The sequence below is a fragment of the Erpetoichthys calabaricus genome, chromosome 13 (assembly GCF_900747795.2).
Source record: "Erpetoichthys calabaricus chromosome 13, fErpCal1.3, whole genome shotgun sequence".
NCBI classification, from domain to species: domain Eukaryota; kingdom Metazoa; phylum Chordata; class Cladistia; order Polypteriformes; family Polypteridae; genus Erpetoichthys; species Erpetoichthys calabaricus.
Window position 1 is genome coordinate 102,637,299 of NC_041406.2, and position 19,860 is coordinate 102,657,158.

Genomic DNA, 19,860 nt, shown 5'->3' on the forward strand with positions numbered 1-19,860 from the left:
GTTTCAAATTTCATAGATCAATTTTTTTATCATTTTTAAAATTTTCTGGCATATTTATTTTTGTTATTTATTTTCAGCATCATTGTATTCATCACAAGGTCCTCCATTTTATTTTGTTTCACAGTCACAGCCATATGCTTTACAGTGGTGCCGGCCATTGTTACCACATATCTGTAAATTGCTGTGCCTGTGATGTCACGGGCTGTCGCCTACTTAAAATGGAGGCTTGCTGCACCAGGTATCCATAAATTTGGAAAAAGAACAGTGCCCATATTTATCAAGTGTCTTAGAATTACTCCTAAGTATTGCATTAAGTGTCTGACTAGGATTAGAATTTGTCCTACCTCAGAGTAGGACATGAGAAGTATTTATGAAGTGTCCTACACACACTCCCAGCAAGGCCATGGTTGAAAGTAAATGATGCCACTATTTTACAGCACTAAAGAGCCGAATAGTGGTACACAAGATGACATTTTGTAGTTTCCTTGCATGTCTTACAGATATATCAACCTGGATGAAGGACCACTATTTACTGCTCAACCTGGCAAAAACCAGGCGTCTTCTGATCCCAGCCAGCCTGTCTGCACAATTCCTTATCTCTTTACAGCTTGGCTCACTGTCGCTAACACTTGCCAGGTCAGTACGCCACTTTGGGGTGGTAACTGATGAGCAGCTATCTTTTCTGACCACTTTTCTACTGTTTCTCGTTCATGCAGGCTCATGCTATAGAACTTCTGCAAGATCAGACTTTATCTGATGTATGTAGCACAACTTCTGGTCCAGGCTTTGGTCTTGTTGCACCTGAGCTACTGCAAGTCTCTTCTGACAGGAGTACTCGCATGTGCTATAAGGCTACTGCAGATGGTCCAGAATGCAGCAGCCTGTATTGCATTTAACTGGCCAAGACGGGCACATGTCATTCCTCTCTTCAGGTCACTACATTGGCTCCCTGTAGCTGCACACATTAACTTCAAATCCATGATGCTTGCCTACAGAGTAGTTAATGGGTCAGCATTCAAGTACATTGAGGCACTGGTGAAGCCCTATACTTCTCCTCACCCACTCAGGTCTGCCAGTGAACAGCATCTGGTGATGTCACCTCTGTGTGGTATCAAGTCTCAATCCAGACTGTTTTCCTGTGTAGCTCCTAGTTGGTGAAACGTGCTACCCACCTCCATCTGTACTGCTGACTCCCTCATTGTATTCAAGAAGCAACTGAAAACCCATCTTTTCTGTGAATAACTGTCAAATTAATTGGAAAAAGCTTTTCTCTGTGTTATTTTATATTGTTGGTTAATTTGTTGCTAGATTAAGTGTAATTGCTGTTATTGTTTGCAATCTATGATTGTAAATTTATTAGTTACTAGCCGTGCCCCGCAGCTCCGCCTGCGTAGAAGTGAAACAGGACAGTGAGGAGGGCCCTGCCCGGCTCCCTACTCCTGACGTCACGCTTCCCCCTCCCCTCGGCCCGCAGCCTCTGTCTCGGATTAGCACAAATATATTGGTCCTGCAAGCGAACTATGATTCTTAGTGCAATGAGAGAAGTCGCAAAATCAACCAGAATGTTCAAGCAAATTATAGAAAAAAAACAATCTAAATCCATTCAGTAGTTCTGTCGTTCGCTAGCTAAGCGGATGTAAGACACGCCCCGAGGCTGGTATGTGAGTGAGGAGTACCCTGCCCCCTCCCCTCGGCCCGCTGTTTCTCTCTCAGATTCGCGCAAATAAATCAGTACCGCAAGCGAATTATGATACTTGGCGCAATGAGAGAAATCGCAAAATCAACCAGAATGTTCAAGCAAATTATAGAAAAAAACCTAATCTAAATCCGTTAAGTAGTTCTGTCATGAAAAGCAGACAGACATACAGACAGACGTTGGATTTTACATATGTAGAAATTAGATCTTTTTGTTACCTGTCCTATTACACTTGCTAAACAAACAGACATGACCTAATGTGACTAGATTATGTTTACCTCTTTGTAAAGTCGCTTTAGATAAAAGCATCTGCCAAGCAAATAAATGTAAATGTAAATGTCCTTGGAAATCATAAGGACACTTCGTAGTTTTCTGATACTAACTCTAAGGCTTCATCACAAAGATAATAATAATAATTAAGTATTTTGAAAAGAAGAAAAGGAATAATAAGAAAAAGATAATAAGGTAGGATATTGTGTTTATCTGCACTCAATTGTCATTTTGCAACAACATCAAGAATACGATTACATTCACATTTACCATGCCGAAGTGACTCAAATCTGATTTTTTGTCTTAATGCGACACAGCTCTAATGATTTTAGGGCTGTGTGGAAACATAAATTTGATCTTTTCAAATTACGTTTGAATCACTTTCATATGTGGCCCTAGATTTGATATACAGTATATTAGATTCATGGCCATGTGACATGAATGAGAACGGTCAGATCAGAATTCATGTGTTTTTTTGCATATACTCATGAACTGAGTGCTGTCATTATTAGCCAGCACTGGCAGTGTGGCAAAACATTAGTGGAAGAGAGTTACGGCAGTGACAACTGTCACAGTCCCACCCAGTGGTGAGGCCAGCTTGTTGAAGGCCCCTGTGCAGAGCCCTGAGGTGGGCCCCTCCTATCTAGCATAACTGTTAGTAATTTATTCACAACTAGATCCTAGGAGCCGGCTGGGCAGTGGTGTCCACTACCGCAACACTATAAGATCACACGCTGGTGACAAACAAACCGGCTCTCCAAGTGGAATTTTTAATAACTCTTTTAATTGCTTTATTACAGCAGCTGAAAATTGGCAAAAATAAAATACATTTTGGGAATGGAATGTTGGAGGTGTGGGTAGTAGTAGTACATAAATATATGTAAGATGTGGACCCGATTATTTTTCAAAGACAACTTTGTGAAGGAAGGTTATTAAAATGTAATGTAAGCTAGAAAGTAGAAACTGCTCTGTGCTATAAAATGAAGCCCACACAAGTTCTGAGAAAATGGACATCATATAGTGAGGTGTCAATGGTTCCAAGAAATTTGCCTTGTTGGTAGGAAATTGCTAGGTCCTATACATTACTTGTTTCTCTTTAGTGGTTTCTCCATTTTTAACAGTTTTAGCAGATAGCACCTGATCTGAAGCCGTTGTATCGCTACTTCCAGACTCGATAGTTGCAACCATTTCTCTCGCTGCACTGTGTGCATAACCTGCTTGCGGCCTTTGCGACGATTCACCAGTATCAGCGTTCTCAGTTACCACCATTGGCCCTTGCTCATTTATGAGAAAGGTAGAAATCTTGGTAAGCTTAGCGTTTTCAATTCCTGTTGCCGGCACGCCTTATGTTTAGCAGCACCACTAATTATTATATTATATATATTATTATATACATAATATATATTATATATATTCATATTATTATATTAATATTAATATATTATATTATTAATAATCCCCTTGGGATTAATAAAGTATCTATCTATCTATCTATCTATCTATCTATCTATCTATCTATCTATCTATCTATCTATCTATCTATCTATCTATCTATCTATCTATCTATAATGTTTGCTGGATACGCTGCTACTGGCCGACATGGCGTCGTATGGCGAGAGTATAAAAAGTGTCAAATTGTTCAAATACTCGGCATTTGCTGACTAACGGTGACCATAACAACAGAATTGCTATGATTTATCATTTACAAGTTCGAATTTCGAAAACTGTTGACATCAATTCAAAGTACAAAAGTAACAATTATTTGCGATAAAAATTTTTATATGAATAGTTTACACTATTCATCTGACATCCTTTAAAACTTCTTTCATTCAATTCCGCTATGGCATGCCAAAGTTGCCAAATTGGGGAATGTGCACTTCTCTGTAAGGCATACTAGGACGTGTTGTGGCTGTGATTAGGCTCAGAGCCTCTGAACTCCTGAAGTCTAAATTCGTGTAAACTGTAGGCCTGCCGAATAAATAACATAATGAATTGGACTTGGACATGCCTGGTGATGGTGCAAACATGTCACTGAAACTGTGAATTATTAACGCAATTATTTGAGTTATTCAATTTTTTTTTCTATATGTCCCGAGTGGACCCCCAAGCTTGTAGACCCTTGTGCTTTGCACAATTCACACAAGCCATTGCTACACCACTGGTCCCACCATTGCTGGCTCATTTCTCATACTCACACATCTCTTTGAGCAGCTGTGTGAGTAATAGCTGTGAAAACAGTAAAAGATAACCGTCTGTGTTTTTATTGCCTTCTCAACCTGATCACATATGACTGACGATCTGTTTGCTTTCGTTTAGTGCAAAATGAAATGCATGTGTTAGCTACTAGTGCATCCATTTTGTCAGTTTTAAAAGCATGAGTCTGACAAATGTGAAGTTTTTGCTGTTTGTGACACAGATAACTCATGTACAAATGTATTAATGTGCACATGTATGCCGTTAAGGGTGTGTTCACATTACAGTTAGATGCAGGTCACTTGTACTTATGAATGTGAACCGTCAAGATAGGAAAATCTGACCTGAGCTAAAAATTAGAATTGATCAATGAGGCTCGTAGCTTAAGCCTAATACAATTTGCACACATCACCAGCTGTGTGTTGATACTGTGATATACTGACATGCATGTGCCCATTCATGTGTGTGCAGTCAATCACGCTAATAACTCCAGAAAGCAGAGATTTCCATGAATGCAGCTTGCTTTAACATTACCTGACATATAGTGATGGGCAATGTATAAAACTGCATACAGTATTAAGTGAAACGTTGTAGGGCATTCAAAGTTTGGTGCAAGATTCCAGAAATGGTTGGTTGTGACAAGCCAAATCATAGCCATTGCAAAGCTGCATTTTCACCTTGGATAAAAAAATCATTAATACCTTTATTTCGGCTGAGATAGATGAAGTGATCATGTGATGTACAAGATTTGTTCCAAATATTATTCCATCTCTGTCAAATCGATATCTTTGTATTTGTTCATCTTTGTCCAGTGTTTCCAAAATTAGGGATTCTGGAATATGCATGCTTGAATCTTATCTTCTGGCAGCTCCTAGTAAGTTAGAGCAGCTCATGGATTCTCCTAAATCCTGGTGATATTCGGAGTAGTTTCTTAAATTAGAAAAATTGATAAAATGTCATTACTCTGGCTCCTAAGAGCAGGACTACATTTGTGCCAGTTTGTACTGTTTTTGCTTCACTGAGATGCTTGATAAATATGGGAGATGATTTGTATCAAATTTCTTACCGTGTGTCTGATTATGGACCTAATTATTCTAGTCTGGTGTTTAAATTTTGAAGTTTTGATATTTCATGGCTAGTATTTTTGTTTCTGGTAATGAATTCATTTTGTTTTTCTGGCTTCAGACTTCTGAATGTTTTTTAACTCCCGTCTGGAAAGGGCCCATTTAAGGCCAGGAAAGACTAATCTGACCTTTTGTTGTATTGCACATCCATTGCACTATATAGCATGGCTGACGGGGTGGTAAGCTCAAGTTGGCAGACTATCCATTTTATAAAATTGGAATTTCCTAATAATACTGTATGCAACTGAGATCACCAGGGGCCTCATGTATAAACGGTGCGTACGCACAGAAATGTTGCGTATGAAGGTTTCCACGCTCAAATCACGATGTATAAAACCTAAACTTGGCGTAAAGCCACGCACATTTCCACGGTAACTCATACCTTGGCGTACGCAATTTCTCCGCTCGGTTTTGCAGACTGGCGGCACCTAGCGTCAGTGCTACTGTTCCTGTGTGGTCACCCTTTCTTTCTTAGCTCCACACTCCTGACGCAGCTTTATAAATACACTGAACCTAACTGCATATTGTTTATTAGTGTAATGCATCTGATTGTGCAGCAATATAATGGTCCAGGGAATAGCCATAGTATTCCAAATACCATAACTGCTTTAGCGTTGTAACTCTCACTGCATCTTCTTCTTCTTTCAGCTGCTCCCGTTAAGGGTTGCCACAGCAGATTATCTTTTTCCATATTACTCTCACTGCACCACTCGGAGTATTTATATCACTGTATCTGAGTGAGGAATCACAGCAGCAGCTGATCGGAAAGAGAATTATCGGTACACAGCATGAAGCAGACGCTGCCTGAGCCAAGGCAAAACACTTCAGAGACTTCCCTGTATGGACTTCGCGGTTTAGAAAAAGTTTCATCCCAAGAACTATAAACGCACTCAATCAGTCCATCAAATGCTCCTTGTAGAACTGTTTGTACTTATAAGTACAATCACCTCACTGTAAACTTGCACTACATTTATAACATTGCACAACCTGCACCACTTTATGAAGCGCGTATTTACATATGATGACAATATCATTTTAAGATGAAATGCAGCAAAATATGTTGATTATATTATACAGATAAAACTTTAACTTCATTTAAATAATCTGTATTGTTAATAATTAAACATGTGAGGACACAGTGCCGCAGCGCTAGCTAGTTCAGGGATTGTTCCTGCATTGCGTTGTATTCTTGCTGGTGCTGACACGACACTGGAAGGATAGACGGATATAATAATTAAACATGTACTACGAAGATATTTCAATGTTCCTTAAAAGTTCTGAAAAATCTGCGTTTTAAGCTTACAGATGGCTTCACGTCTATATAGCTGATTGTGTGGCGATTGGGTTTTTGGAGAAAGAAAAGTAAGGACAGGAATTGGAGGTTAGTACGTTTGAAAGAGACAGTACTTCTGTAATAAATTATTTCATCGAAGATCGCTCATGGCGCAGCAAGCCTCTTGCGTGAGATATGAACAATCACTGCGCCACCGTGTTCCCATGTTTAATAACATGCTTTCATTAATATCATCATGAAAAAGATATCACGTATACATCTCAGTATTTTAATTATTCAGAGAGCTGTAATATCACGAATGTAATGGATTATGTGTCCTGTCGGAGAAAGAGAAAGCCCGTTTAAGAAGCAGGTAGTGATTCACACACAAAGAGCACATAGAAGATCAAATACAGAACAAAGCATTTAATGTGCCACTTTAGTTACAATGGGATTTGAGAAACTAGTAAATTAACCGATTTTAAGATGAAGTTTATGATGTTCTACTTTAATGGCAAAATAAACTTCGTGATTAAAGTGGAAATTTCGAGATTAAAGTTGACATTTCATGCTTTTTTCCCACTGTGTGCCTATTTTTTTTGTCTGGGAGGAGTTGGGGCGGGACAGAAGGCTCGTGCATGTACGTTACTTTTCACGCTGATTGGGATTTATGTAGTGGAAGAACGTGAAAGTTTGCGGACGTACAGATTCCTGCATCTGGATTTTTCTGTGTGTACGCACATTCCCGCTTTTGTGCTTACGCCATGTTATAGTATGAGTTCTACGCACGGCGTTATACATGAGGCTCCAGGAGATGGTAGTGCCACGTAAGAAGTTGGTTAATTTAAAGAATACACAATACCATTATTTGTTTGAGCAGAAAAAGACGATGACGTTTGCTTTCTTTAGCTAGAGCAAATAGCAGCTGCTATGGCGTCCAGGTCTTAAATCTTTCAAACCCTGAACATTCTTGAAATTAGAGCTTGGACTGCAAGCCTTAAGAGTATCAAAGAGGAAAAACGTGATAGGAAGAGTTCGAACTTCTGAGGGGATAAATTTTGACTTCTAAGACTCCTGCCTCACCGTTATTCACCATGTGGCTGATTTGGGGATGCTGATTTTGGCCAGGAGAGACTGGTGAGACTGCCTGAAGGAAAATCAGAAATGGCCGAGTTGTCAAAACAACATGCGTCAATTCAATTTTTGCTTCCAGACATTTCAATTCTCTTCTTGATTTTTGAAATTTGCTCTGAGTATATTTAACGTTACTAAAAAAGTATTGTACATTACAAACAAAGACTGGGGACACTCTGGGGGAGGGGGTTCTGATTGTGTCATTTTAGTGTGTCACTGCTGTGCATTGGGGGGTGGTCATACAAACTTGTCGTTGTCTATGTACTGTAAATGGATGATCCTGGGGTGTCCCCTTCCCAGTTTGGCACACCAGGAAACCTTGTCTATCCTGTTGCTGATTGTAAATCTGATTTTGTTTCTTTTCTGAAGAGTTGCTTTGTCTGACACCCTTTTCACATATAAGTAGTAATTGATTGAGAACTTTTTCTATAGTATTGCTTGTTTCTAAGCTTAGGTTTGAGATATCATGGGTATGATGTCTTAATTATTTTAAAAGAAAGCAAAATATCCATTCCCTAATGTGTCTTATCTGCATAAAAGTGCAAAAACACAAATTAACCAAGCCGAGGGACACAAAATTGACCTGGTGGCTAAACCACTGAGTTTTAAACCATAAAACTGCAAGTTCGCCCCTACAGCTCATCTGCTCTGGGACGCTACATGAGTCACTTAATTGGACTGGAACTGCAAGAATAAAACATCCATCCATTATCCAACCCGCTATATCCTAACTACAGGGTCATGGGGGTCTGCTGGAGCCAATCCCAGTCAACATAGGGCACAAGGCAGGAAACAAACCCTGGACAGGGCGCCAGCCCACCACAGGGCACACACACACACACTAGGGACAATTTAGGATCGCCAATGCACCTAACCTGCATGTCTTTGGACTGTGGGAGGAAACTGGAGCGCCCAGAGGAAACCCATGCAGACAACATGCAAACTCCACACAGGGAGGACCCAGGAAGCGAACCCAGGTCTCCTAACTGCAAGGCAGCAGCGCTACCATTGTGCCACCATGCTGCCCGAGAATAAAACAGCTACACACAATTGTACTATGGCTCTGTACTTGTAAATCTCTTTTCTATTACAACTTTCATCCCTCCAGCCATCCATTAGTGAACCAGCACAGGTGACATGAGCCTACAATAGTAGCTTTGGGCACAAGGCAGGAACCAGCAATGGAAAGGAGCAACTGTCCGAAGATGCAATATTTAATTAAGCTGTTTTTAGCATTTTTTAGTAGATTTTTTCTATAATCTCCAAAAGATGGAATTAACAATATGTTGCAAATGAGAAATATTTCATCAGTAGACACATTTTTAAAAAGCAGCATTTGTTTATTTGCTTTTGATCTATGGTGGTGGTTGGAAAAAATTACTGCGCATATGGAGCACCATGTGATGGACTAATCACTCACATTTATGTCTGATTAAGATACGTCAGTAGCAGAATGAGAAAGGAAGAGTGGAGAATGCAATAAGACCAAAACAAAAGACAGAGAGGAAACAGAAAGCAAGATGGATGGATACTATTGTGGAAAATGGTGGAAAAATCTGGGGAGAGATTTACCACTGGGTCAAAAAAACAAAAAGACAAAGAACTAAATGGATAAAAATAAAAAACACACTTTGCTCCTTTTAAGAGTTAAAATATACAGGGCCCCATATCCTAGACCATTCTCTTACTACTAAAACATAGAAAAATGATGGGTCATTTTTTATTATTACTGGCATTTTTCTTTTGCTAACTTTCTGTGATTTTTGATTTATGCACTTTACAATAAAAACTCCTTAGGTAAACAAAGAAACATCTGGTTAGCTTTCAAGCTTTTACATTTTTATTTTATTTAACTGCGTCATGGCATCCTGCCTGTACAAAAATTCTGACCAACTTTAAGGTTTTAACAAAATACAGTTCTCTTTAAATCAGATAACTTAACCTTATTTCCACCAATTATAATATTACATAAAATTGTGCTTTAAGATAAAAGGGAAGGCATCTCCGAGGCACCTACTGATTTTGTTACTTTGGTTTTTAGAAGCCATGTGGTTTAAAGCTTAGTACAGCATATTGCCACATCAGCTCATTAATGCAAATATCTCACAGCAAGAAGCAGATTTTCGCAGATAATTCTTTCTTTCTTTTGTATTTATTCTCAGAAATGGTAATGTTGTCATTGAAACGTAAGATGTTACCTGCTTATGAAGTGGTTATAATCAACTATTAAAGTACTGAGGCTTTGCAACGAACAGCACCTGCATATTTTGAGGAAATACTACATTGACAAACACAGCTGAAAATAATGGCTAACACCCCACCCAAAAACCCGTTGAAATTGCATGTTTTACAGATATTATTACATTTCCTCATTTATATTATGAAGTTCCATGGCCATTCTCTGATGCACACTATTAAGTAACAATGGAGATACACAGTATGAAGTTAACGCCATGATTCTGTTACAAGAAATAAACGCTTCAGACACCAGCATTCAGTCTGCTGTTAAAAGTGTTGATTATGTTATATAAAACCATTCTATTTTCATTCACTTCTTACTTTATAGTGATCCTTTGCAATTACACTATATTATAATGTACTTTAATATTACAGAAGGATTAATAGTATATTTTGTATGGTTTGATAAAATGTTGGAATTTCAAAAATTAGCGGATTAAAAAAATCCTTCACATATTAAATGTACATAGGATAGGACGTTTTCAATATTTTAGCATTTAGACCTTTTTTGAGGCCTGTGAAGTAAAGAGAAGCAAAGTAAAGAAAATGAAGCTTTATTCCAGAGTGTATGACTAGTTATTATGTATGTATGTATTTATGTACATAAACAGTATTTGAACTGAAAATAAAAAAGAAAGAGACATTTCATTCAGAAGTGCTTGAAAAAGTGACATTATTTCACAAAAGTGGTAAATATCTTGCATTCTTATTTTTATTCTAAGGTGGACAAATATTATATCATATTTATTATACTGTTTGATTGTTTTGATTTGATTTAATATAATTTGTTCATCTCCATGGGAAAATTGTCTTTTCGCCCAACCTTTGGGGGTCAGTGTGCAAGGTCAGCCATTGTACAGTACCCCTGCAATCATTTTCAGGTTATATTATATTATATTATATTATATTATATTATATTATATTATATTATATTATATTATATTATATTATATTATATTATAAAGCAATCTGGCCTTAAAAATCATGCTTAAACCTCTATTGGCGAAGTCCACTCAAAAAATAGGAATAAATACAGAAGAAGAAGATTATATTATATTATATTATATTATATTATATTATATTATATTATATTATATTATATTATACTATATGTTAAACATTTCTCTGAAAGGTTTTTGGCCACATAATCACAATTATTCATTCATTCCTCCAGATCCGACCACAGCAGCATTTAGTATAAAGCTGGACCCAACCCTAAAAGAAAAGCCAATCCACCTCAAGGTACCCTCACTCCCTCATACAAGTCACACAAGACCAATTTACCATCACCAGTCAGCCTACTCTACAGAAGCTGGGAGGAAACCAGGGTATCCAGAGAAAATGTCTTTGAGATACAAGGATAGCTGAATAAACTCCACACCGAGAATAACCAATCTAAGATTCAAAAAGTGGTCTATGGAGGCCAGAGCTAACCGTCGTGGCACCATTTCATCTGGGTAACATAATTGCCTAATATTATATTTTATTATAGTATATTATTAGTCATTACCTTTTCTAATTAAAGTATGCCAAAGATTCTGTTTTTTTTTGCCCATAAAATACTAACTGTTAATTGTTAGTATTGCAAAGATTTTATTGTTGATATTAATATTTTGATTTATTCAATGATTTCTTCTGCCTTATTGCTTACATTTGGGTTGTGCTATCAATAATTTGCGTGAAAAGACATATGTAGTTCTCTTAATATTACAGAAATAGCTAATGCCAAAAATAAATAACAACCTTATGAAAAGGTCATCTCCACTTATTTCTATGTGTCAAATATAATAAGCCTACAATCTAATGGTCACTTTCAGATTTCAGCAAATTAAAATTGTTTCTCTCCTTATTTTCTGCAACATGACCTTTTAATGTAATGTGCTACAAATCTGCATTGAATTGTACAATACTCTCCGTCATGATTTGTCAAATGATATACGGATAAAGCCATTAAAAATTCTACAAAAATAAAAATATAATGATGTTTTGTTAGATTTTGGTGAATTTTGCAGTTTACTCTCACCATAAAACAGAATTCATTTTTATAAAAACAAATTATGTTTTTTTATTAAAATATGTTCTGTTTATTTCTTTACCAAATGCAAATACTTGCCAGGACTTCTTTCATATTTAATGTTATGTTCATAATAAAAATCTACTGAAGAATTCAGCGCATAACAATTTACAACATGACTATTTTTAAACAGGACATACAACTATTAAGAAATAAATATTATTCAGTTATTAATAATGGTTATGTAAATAACATTAAATAAAACAGCTATACAATGTGCAATAAAGTTTACAGAATTTGCTTTAAATTTAATATTGTAAAAACTTCATTTCTTTTTATAGAAACGGCATGACTAGATTTCATGTTTTCACATATAATAATAAAGACAGACAAATGTAACATTTTGGAGGAGATCTGCATTTTAAATCAACCGGTAGACTTGACAAGGTCATTCTTCATGAGCGTTCACTCAGTCTTAGTGAAACTCATTGCCATTTCAATTCACAGAATTTCATCTCAGTGAGTTTCTCTCAATTATTTCTATAAAATCACATAATTCAGGTAGCCACAGAATTGTGTTAAAAACAGCAGCTCACTTTAAGAGGTTTGTTAATCAAACTGCAGCTCCTATCAAATAACCTTTAAGAAGAAGAGCAGTACCTCTGGCATGGGGGCCCTTGCCCTTCCCAGGACACCCTTTCTGGTTAGCGGGTCTGGGAGGTATTTTGGGATGTTCAACCATCTTGTACTCTCCAGCTCTTTGGTCAATGTCAGCCATTGAGTGTGTTGAATGGGTTGTGAACAGAAGCACAAGAGCAGTGCAGCACCCAACATGTGTAGCCGGCAGAGGCGGGCCTTCATGATGCTTCCTCTGGCTTGCAGAAACTTTAACAACCTTGTGAATCTTAATATCACTTTTATTAGTATTTATGTCAGAAACATTGATCAAAGTTATTAGGAAAGATAAATGTACCGGTTCAAATAACATATTTAGATTCATTTTTAGAAATACTGTATTCACCCATTATTTCACTAAAGTGATGCACAGGCAGTTTTTTACACTGAAGCTAACCCTAAGGGCTATTATGGTTTTATCACAACAAATATCAGCAAAAAAAACCCAAAAATGCTGAATTGTGGAATCATTCAACCTCGATCACTCACACAGTATTTTACATTTTTTGAAACAATTGAGACTTGTACTGGTCACCTCATTTTTCTTGTAAATTCACTGGTAGCTTAAACATTTTATGAGGCTACTTTATCAAATCAAAGGCAGTGAACATGAAAAGTCATTGACCGTGGGCATGTAGAGTGAATGGCAGAGAAAGGCTGGGTGAAGAGGTGCGCTATGATAAAGGGGGAAATGGTGAGGCCTGAGGCCAACAACAACACGAATGGCAACAAGAGATTGGGCCACAAGAAGTCAAACACCACATCAGAGTGGAGGAAATTCAGGGGGTGGCTGACCAGCTTGGGGAAACGACTCACTTTAGTGTGATGGCCTGATTTTGATATGGCCTATCCTAATAATCGGCTGCACCACACCCCAGGCTGGAAAAGCACAATCATCGCTGAGATTAGGTTTTTTGTTTTTCACAAGCTTCTGTGGATTCTGCACTGCCAGCTACAAACTCAGAAATAAACAGTGCACTCTCAAAACGTCTAGTTCTTTACTGGGTGGTGTGGTTCCTCATAGATCTATTGCTTGACAAAGCACCATTCCATTCTTTGGAGGGTTCTTTGCAAATGAAGTTGGTACTTTGTGCTTTGAAAAACTTCGTAAAATGTAGAAAAAAGCTGAAATCTTATATGGTATGCTACCTTGTAGGACACAAACAGATTAAGAAAGCCTGAACTTAACCTATGATACGGTGCATAGCAAGAGTAAATTTAAAATCATAATTTATTGGTATTTCACAAATCTGTTACCATCTATTTATGGTTATATTCTGTATGGAGAATTTTACAGATTATAATAAATAAAAGGTTCTTTCTGGAACCTTCATGTGGTGGGTCTTTAGGGAACCAAAAATTGTTCCACTATGGCATCGCTCTGGAGAACCACTCTGGTACCTTTATTTGTAAGAGTGAAGGTAGGAAAACTGCTTCATTGCAATTTTCTCATAATAAATAGTATTTTTTCCATCCCATCCACCCACCTCCAAAAGCCAGAAAAGTAAATTCTCACTCAAGACCATAAAAAAATATAAAGTTTGTCTAATATAATTATTAATATGTACAGTACAGCCAAGGTGGAGTTATGAAGAGTCCGGCATTTCCCTTCAGTTTGTGTTGAACTACTCTGGCTGACATGCCACATGTACCAGTGCTTTTGTGAATGTCAACATACAGGCCCATTGTTTTGTTACAGCTGCAGAGTATACATTCTGTGCCCAAGAGGGAATGACACCAATGCCAGTGCATGTGCTTGTAATGGCATCCATTCTTCCATTTTGTGAACCTAGTTAATTGATTTTTATATTGTGGGGATCTGAAGATAGAGGGGAGAACCAATCCTGGATTTGACACAAGTCGATGATGAGAAACATTCACATTTCACTCATTTAGAGTGGGCAATTTCCCTAACTCACATATCTGTGGAATATGATAGGACGTGATAAGAAAAATCTGCAAGTCCACACAGCACGATTGTTGAAGCCTTGTTGACTACACCAAGTTAAAGCAGCTTTGGACTGTAATGCATTGATAGTAAAAAGCAGAACATTTCTGGATAAAAAAGGACTGTTCTTGTAATGTGTAGATAGTGTACCTTTACAAAGATATTTTATCCTTTTCTATTCTTAAATAACCTGTTATGTTAAAAGCAGCTTTTCATGATACTTGAATACTGAAAATGTACTTTGTCTGGTAATGGTTTGATGTTTGCTTAAGAATTACTTAAATATTTTGATAATTAGTTTAAGTAGAAGGTACAAGTAGCTCTACTGAGTCTGAGGTATTGCTTAATTATGCATGTTCTCATTAATAATTGCTACTATAATTGTTTCAAAATCTGTTTCTTAGTTACACAAACTTGCTGTGCTCTTTGCAGCTCATTTTAGGAACATGATCTTAGATTTGTAAACTTTGGGCGAAGGAACAACAGAGCTTCTCATAACCTGTTACAGAAGATGCTAATGGCAGAGGTGTATGAGTTTTGAAAGCACTTTTTGGAGGCAAGAAATGTATTTGCACAAAAGTCAAAGTTGTCTTGGAGACAGGATGACCAAATCGTATCTAGATTAACTTTATAAGATTGGCGAAAAAGCTGATTAGAGAGAAGAAGAAACCTACTGCTGATAATTCAAGCAATGCAAGAACTGGGCCGCCAGGAAAGACTAAACTCCTAGCAGTATCAGGCCATATTGGTGTTTATTGGTTAATTTTGCTTTTGGGCACTATCTATGTTTAACAATGCTTACAAACCAAAATTTATTAAAGGCTGCTTTTTTGGATGCACATTTGCTTTATTATACCACCAAGGGCTGGTAACCAAGTTCTTTTCTCAGGTAGGTCAATCAGGGTGAGGGAGAGAGCACACTCCCAGTAGGAAGGCTACAGTGACAGTCACACTGGGATGAAGTCTGAGCGAACTAAAGGCAGAAGATAGTGGGCCATAGTCCTGGATGTAAGTGTGTTGCAGCTGTGAACTGTATATCCCCAAACAGGGTTGGCAGGTGAGGTGAGGCAGAGTGGTGATTGCCTTTGGCAAGGCAGCATTTTCAAAGAACAGTATTTTTAAAATTTTCTTTTATTTTACAAAATAATAACACTATAGTGGTAAGGAAAAAGGTCTTTGCTTAGCTATTTCCATGTTGAATAGTAACTTTTTACTTGCAGATCAATTATCCCAGTTGTAGAAGAGTAGGCTAGTTGATTGCTGACAGGCTTGGTGTGTGGACTCACGTCAAAAGCGCTTGTAGCCTGAGCTTAAGCAGCTGACTGTAAAGCAGTCTAACCAGCTGCACTGTTTGCCTGGATGTGTTGCTGAATGCTTCTGGATACTGCATAGTTGTTTAATAGCAGATATCTTTGTTTTGAACAAATGCATGTGCAAAAAGGGACAACATTACAAAAAAATGAGTGAAATATGCGCCATAACAACAACATGTACATGCAGTGCCTTATTTATAATTTCTTTAAAAATCCAGAGAAATACTTTCATTTCAAAAGTTTAAAATGTTTCAGAACTCAATTCACATGCAGGGTTCAAGGAATCAATAGAGCACATACAGACATTTTGAAGCTACTTTAAACTATAGCAGCAGAAATATAAAAAAACAAGAACACATTCTCACAGGACAAATAATACAGCCAATCAATCAATCAATCAATCAATCGAAAAATTAATACATTTATATTATGCAGGTATTTCAAAATGAACTTAACAAGTACATCAGGAGAAAGCACTAAATTGCATAATAGAAGTGGGTAGAAAAGCCCCGCATGAGGTGCTTCTTGGCACACCAAGGTGAAATGAGCCTGTAGCTAAAAGTGTTCAAAGAGAGTACCTACTGGAGGGGACAGAGGGCATTTTTCATGATGGAATCCAATTTTGTAATCTTCTTTTATTCCACCACAGCTTCTAGTGTGACCGGGGTTCGCTGTGTAATGGAGCAGGCTTTCCTGGTGAGTTTAGGTATTGTGCTCTTTTGAGCTTCTTTTGAGCTCAGGTTGCTTCCCCGTGAGACTGCAGTGTAGAAAACCAAACTGGATACTATGGACTGGTAAAACATTTTCAGCACCTTGCTACCAACATCAAAAGACCCGAGTGTCTCCTTAGCAAGTACAGTCTGCTCTAGTCCTTCTTGTACAGCACTACAGTGTTGTCAGACCAGTCCAGTTTATTGTTTATGAGAACCCTCAGGTACTTGTAGCTCTGGACCTCCTCCATGTCCTTCCCCTGAAGGTGACTGGTCTCAGAGGCTCCTTGGCACACCGAAAGTCCACCACCAGCTCTTTTGCCTTGCTGATGTTGAATTGCACCACAAGACAAAGTTCTCCACAACCTTCCTGTACTCTGACTCGTGTCCAAAGGTTGGTAAGTGTGTGAATAGGCAAACGAGAGTAGCAACAGAGGTGTGTCATATAACTGTGGGGCCACATTAAAAAGTATTTTCATATTTAAAAAGGTGTCTACAAAAGCCTTCACACAATAAAAAAATATGTAATGGAAAGTATTTTTTCAACTACTCTTATTCTCAATTCTCCAGTGGTCATTGAAAGTTAATCAAATACAGAATGTAGTCAGTTCTTGAAGCATAATAGTAAAATGCACAAATTTGTATTGAGATTTTGTTAGTAACTATTCTGTTTCTCTTCTTGATACTCAAATGTGTCACTTGGTGCCACTGCCCTACTGCGAAGTTGTTCTGTCTGCCTAAGATAAAGTCATCTCTGATGGAGGATTGCAGGAATCGTCGGGTAGAGGGATCCTTTCATCTGATTGGCTGGCCCAGTGCTGACTCAGTTGTGGAATGGCCGGTAGGAGGAGGCATCTTGCTGGCCGAGGTCTCCGGGACTCTGAACAAATCCAAATCGTATTATGTAATATTATCAACTGTTGAATTCTGCTCTGTACTTGTAATATTTGTATTGCTCTATCAAATTGTATTGTGTTCTATTTTGTGTATTGTATTGTATTTACCCCTTTTTTTGACACCCACTGCACATCCAAACTATCTGGAAAGGGGTCTCTCTTTGCACTGCCTTTCCCAAGGTTTCTTCCATATTTTCCCTTCACGCTTTTTTTGGGAATTTTTTCTTGTCTTCTTAGAGAGTCAAGGCTGGGGGGCTGTCAAAATGCACTGCCTGTTCAAGCCCATTGCGGCACTCTTTGTGTGATTTTGGGCTATACAAAAATAAATTGTATTGTATACTTGTATTGTATTGTACTGAATCTCAGCTGAAATAGCAAATGGGCTAAGAGCCTTTAATAAATAGCGAAACCAGTCAGGAGGTTGTAATGGAAGGACAACATGAAAGGAAGCACGACCCAGATTGGATGGTTATTGATTCCTGTCCCAGTCAGGATCAAAGAATACTGGATGGACTGGGGAAGACTGGGGATTCTGAGCAGTTTATTCCCCAGTATGAGATGGGTGAGTGTTCCTCTGGTTTGGCCCCAGTTTGGACGCCTGTAGGGTTTCCTGGGACTTGTAGTTTCAAAATGCGACAATGTCAAGGTCCTTGGGTATCGCCAAAGGGGGCTGTTGAAAATACACCTCCTTGGTTTGAGAGGCTGCTGTGTGACCTGGAAGTGTTTCTGTTATACAAGGTCATGGCTCCAGAAATACTCTTGTGTCTGTCATAAAAGGAAGCCAAATCTTCAGTTGTTGAGTTAAAGTCGGAAGGCACAGGCAAAACTCAGCTGGAGGTGCAGAAGGAGACATTGTGTTCATTGGTGATTCTGGTGTGGACTGTAAATGCTGGAGAAAAGAAGGTTTTATTAATAAAAAAAAACATGTATCTGTACCCAGACTGTCTTGGTGTAATTGTATCTAAGGTTTGGGGGCCTGTTGTATTCCACTGGAGGTCACTTCATGAAATGACAAAGTATAATCTTTAAAATTATTGAAAAAGGACGAATAATAATAATAAGTGTGATACTGAATTGGATCTGCGGTGGGCTGGTGCCCTGCCCGGGGTTTGTTCCTTCCTTGCGCCCTGTGTTGGCTGGGATTGGCTCCAGCAGACCCCCATGACCTTGTGTTAGGATTTACCATGTTGGATAATGACTGACTGACCGACTGAATTGGATTAAATGGATTTACAATGGAAGCATAATAATACCTGATAAATACAAATTAAATAATGTAAACATAAAACCAAATGGTAACAGTAACTTACTAATTCCCTACACATACCTAAGGGTTTCTGACCTTATTGGGTGCCAGGTAGTAACCAACCCTGAACAGGTAGCCATTATATCACATGGACACTCCCACCCAGAAGCACATTAGTGCTGCCCATTATCCTAAGCATGGCACATGAGAGAAAATCAAATCAACTGAAGAAAAGGCATATGGGCACAGTGACAATGCGTAAACCATACAAAAACAGTGACTGGACCATGACTAGAATTCAGGGCAGTGGAACTGTAAGGCAGCAGCATTAACAACAGTGCCACCATACAGCAGAATTTAACAACCATTTTAAGTTTTAATTAATTTACCTGTATGAGCCCCACGGAGAATAGATGGTCATCACAGCTGAACTATGGTAGGACCTCTTACCAAAGTAGAAGGTGTCAAGAGATGAGCAAGCAGAAGCTGGAGGCCAGAAGCAATCCAATCTCACATTATTTAGGTGGTAGTGGTCCACTGGGGGAGTCCCAGCTTGGACACCCACATGGATTCGTGGGAGGTGGAGTGCAGAAGTGCAGTCCTGTTTGGGTCCCTGGGTGCTGCAAGGGGGTGCTGTCCGAGTAGTACTGCCCTGGTTCCCAAACAACCCAGAAGCGCTCCCTACATGTCATGCCAGGTAACTGGAAGCCTTTCTGGGTCCAGGTTAAAAGGAACATGTTGCCGTACCTCAAGGAGTCAAAGTCGGTAGGCAGCGAGTAACACTCAACTGGAAGCAGAAGGAGAAGAAAGAGCTTCATTGTTTTACATGATTACTGGCTGTGCTTCATAATATAATGTGCTTGGTGGATTAAAAGTCCATTATTTGATCCGGTGACTGTGTTGGGCCTTTTTGGGTCTGGGGTTTGGGGCTCAATGGCTCCTCCTGCTGGTTATACATGTTCATTTTTTTAATATTATTAAGCTAATGCATCAGTGTGGTCAAAGGCATCTTCAAAATAAATATTAATAACAGCAAATCTATCTTATTAATATTGTCCCTTTGTAAATGGCTGAAAAATGTCAGTTCCCAGTATAGTTTTAGCCATTATATATAGAGTGCCTTCTGACTG

The 19,860-nt window shown here is 38.3% G+C and overlaps 1 protein-coding gene across 1 annotated transcript in view; it reads right to left on the reverse strand.

Annotated features, from left to right (window-relative positions):
* LOC114664016 (natural killer cells antigen CD94-like) overlaps positions 1-12,864 on the reverse strand; it is a 35,411-nt gene extending 22,547 nt beyond the window's left edge. Inside the window, exon 1 of the mRNA XM_028817989.2 lies at positions 12,603-12,864. Coding sequence (XP_028673822.2) covers positions 12,603-12,720 — 118 coding nt within the window. The 5' untranslated portion in view covers positions 12,721-12,864. The remainder of the gene's footprint in view (positions 1-12,602) is intronic.
* Between the last annotated feature and the right edge of the window lie 6,996 nt (positions 12,865-19,860).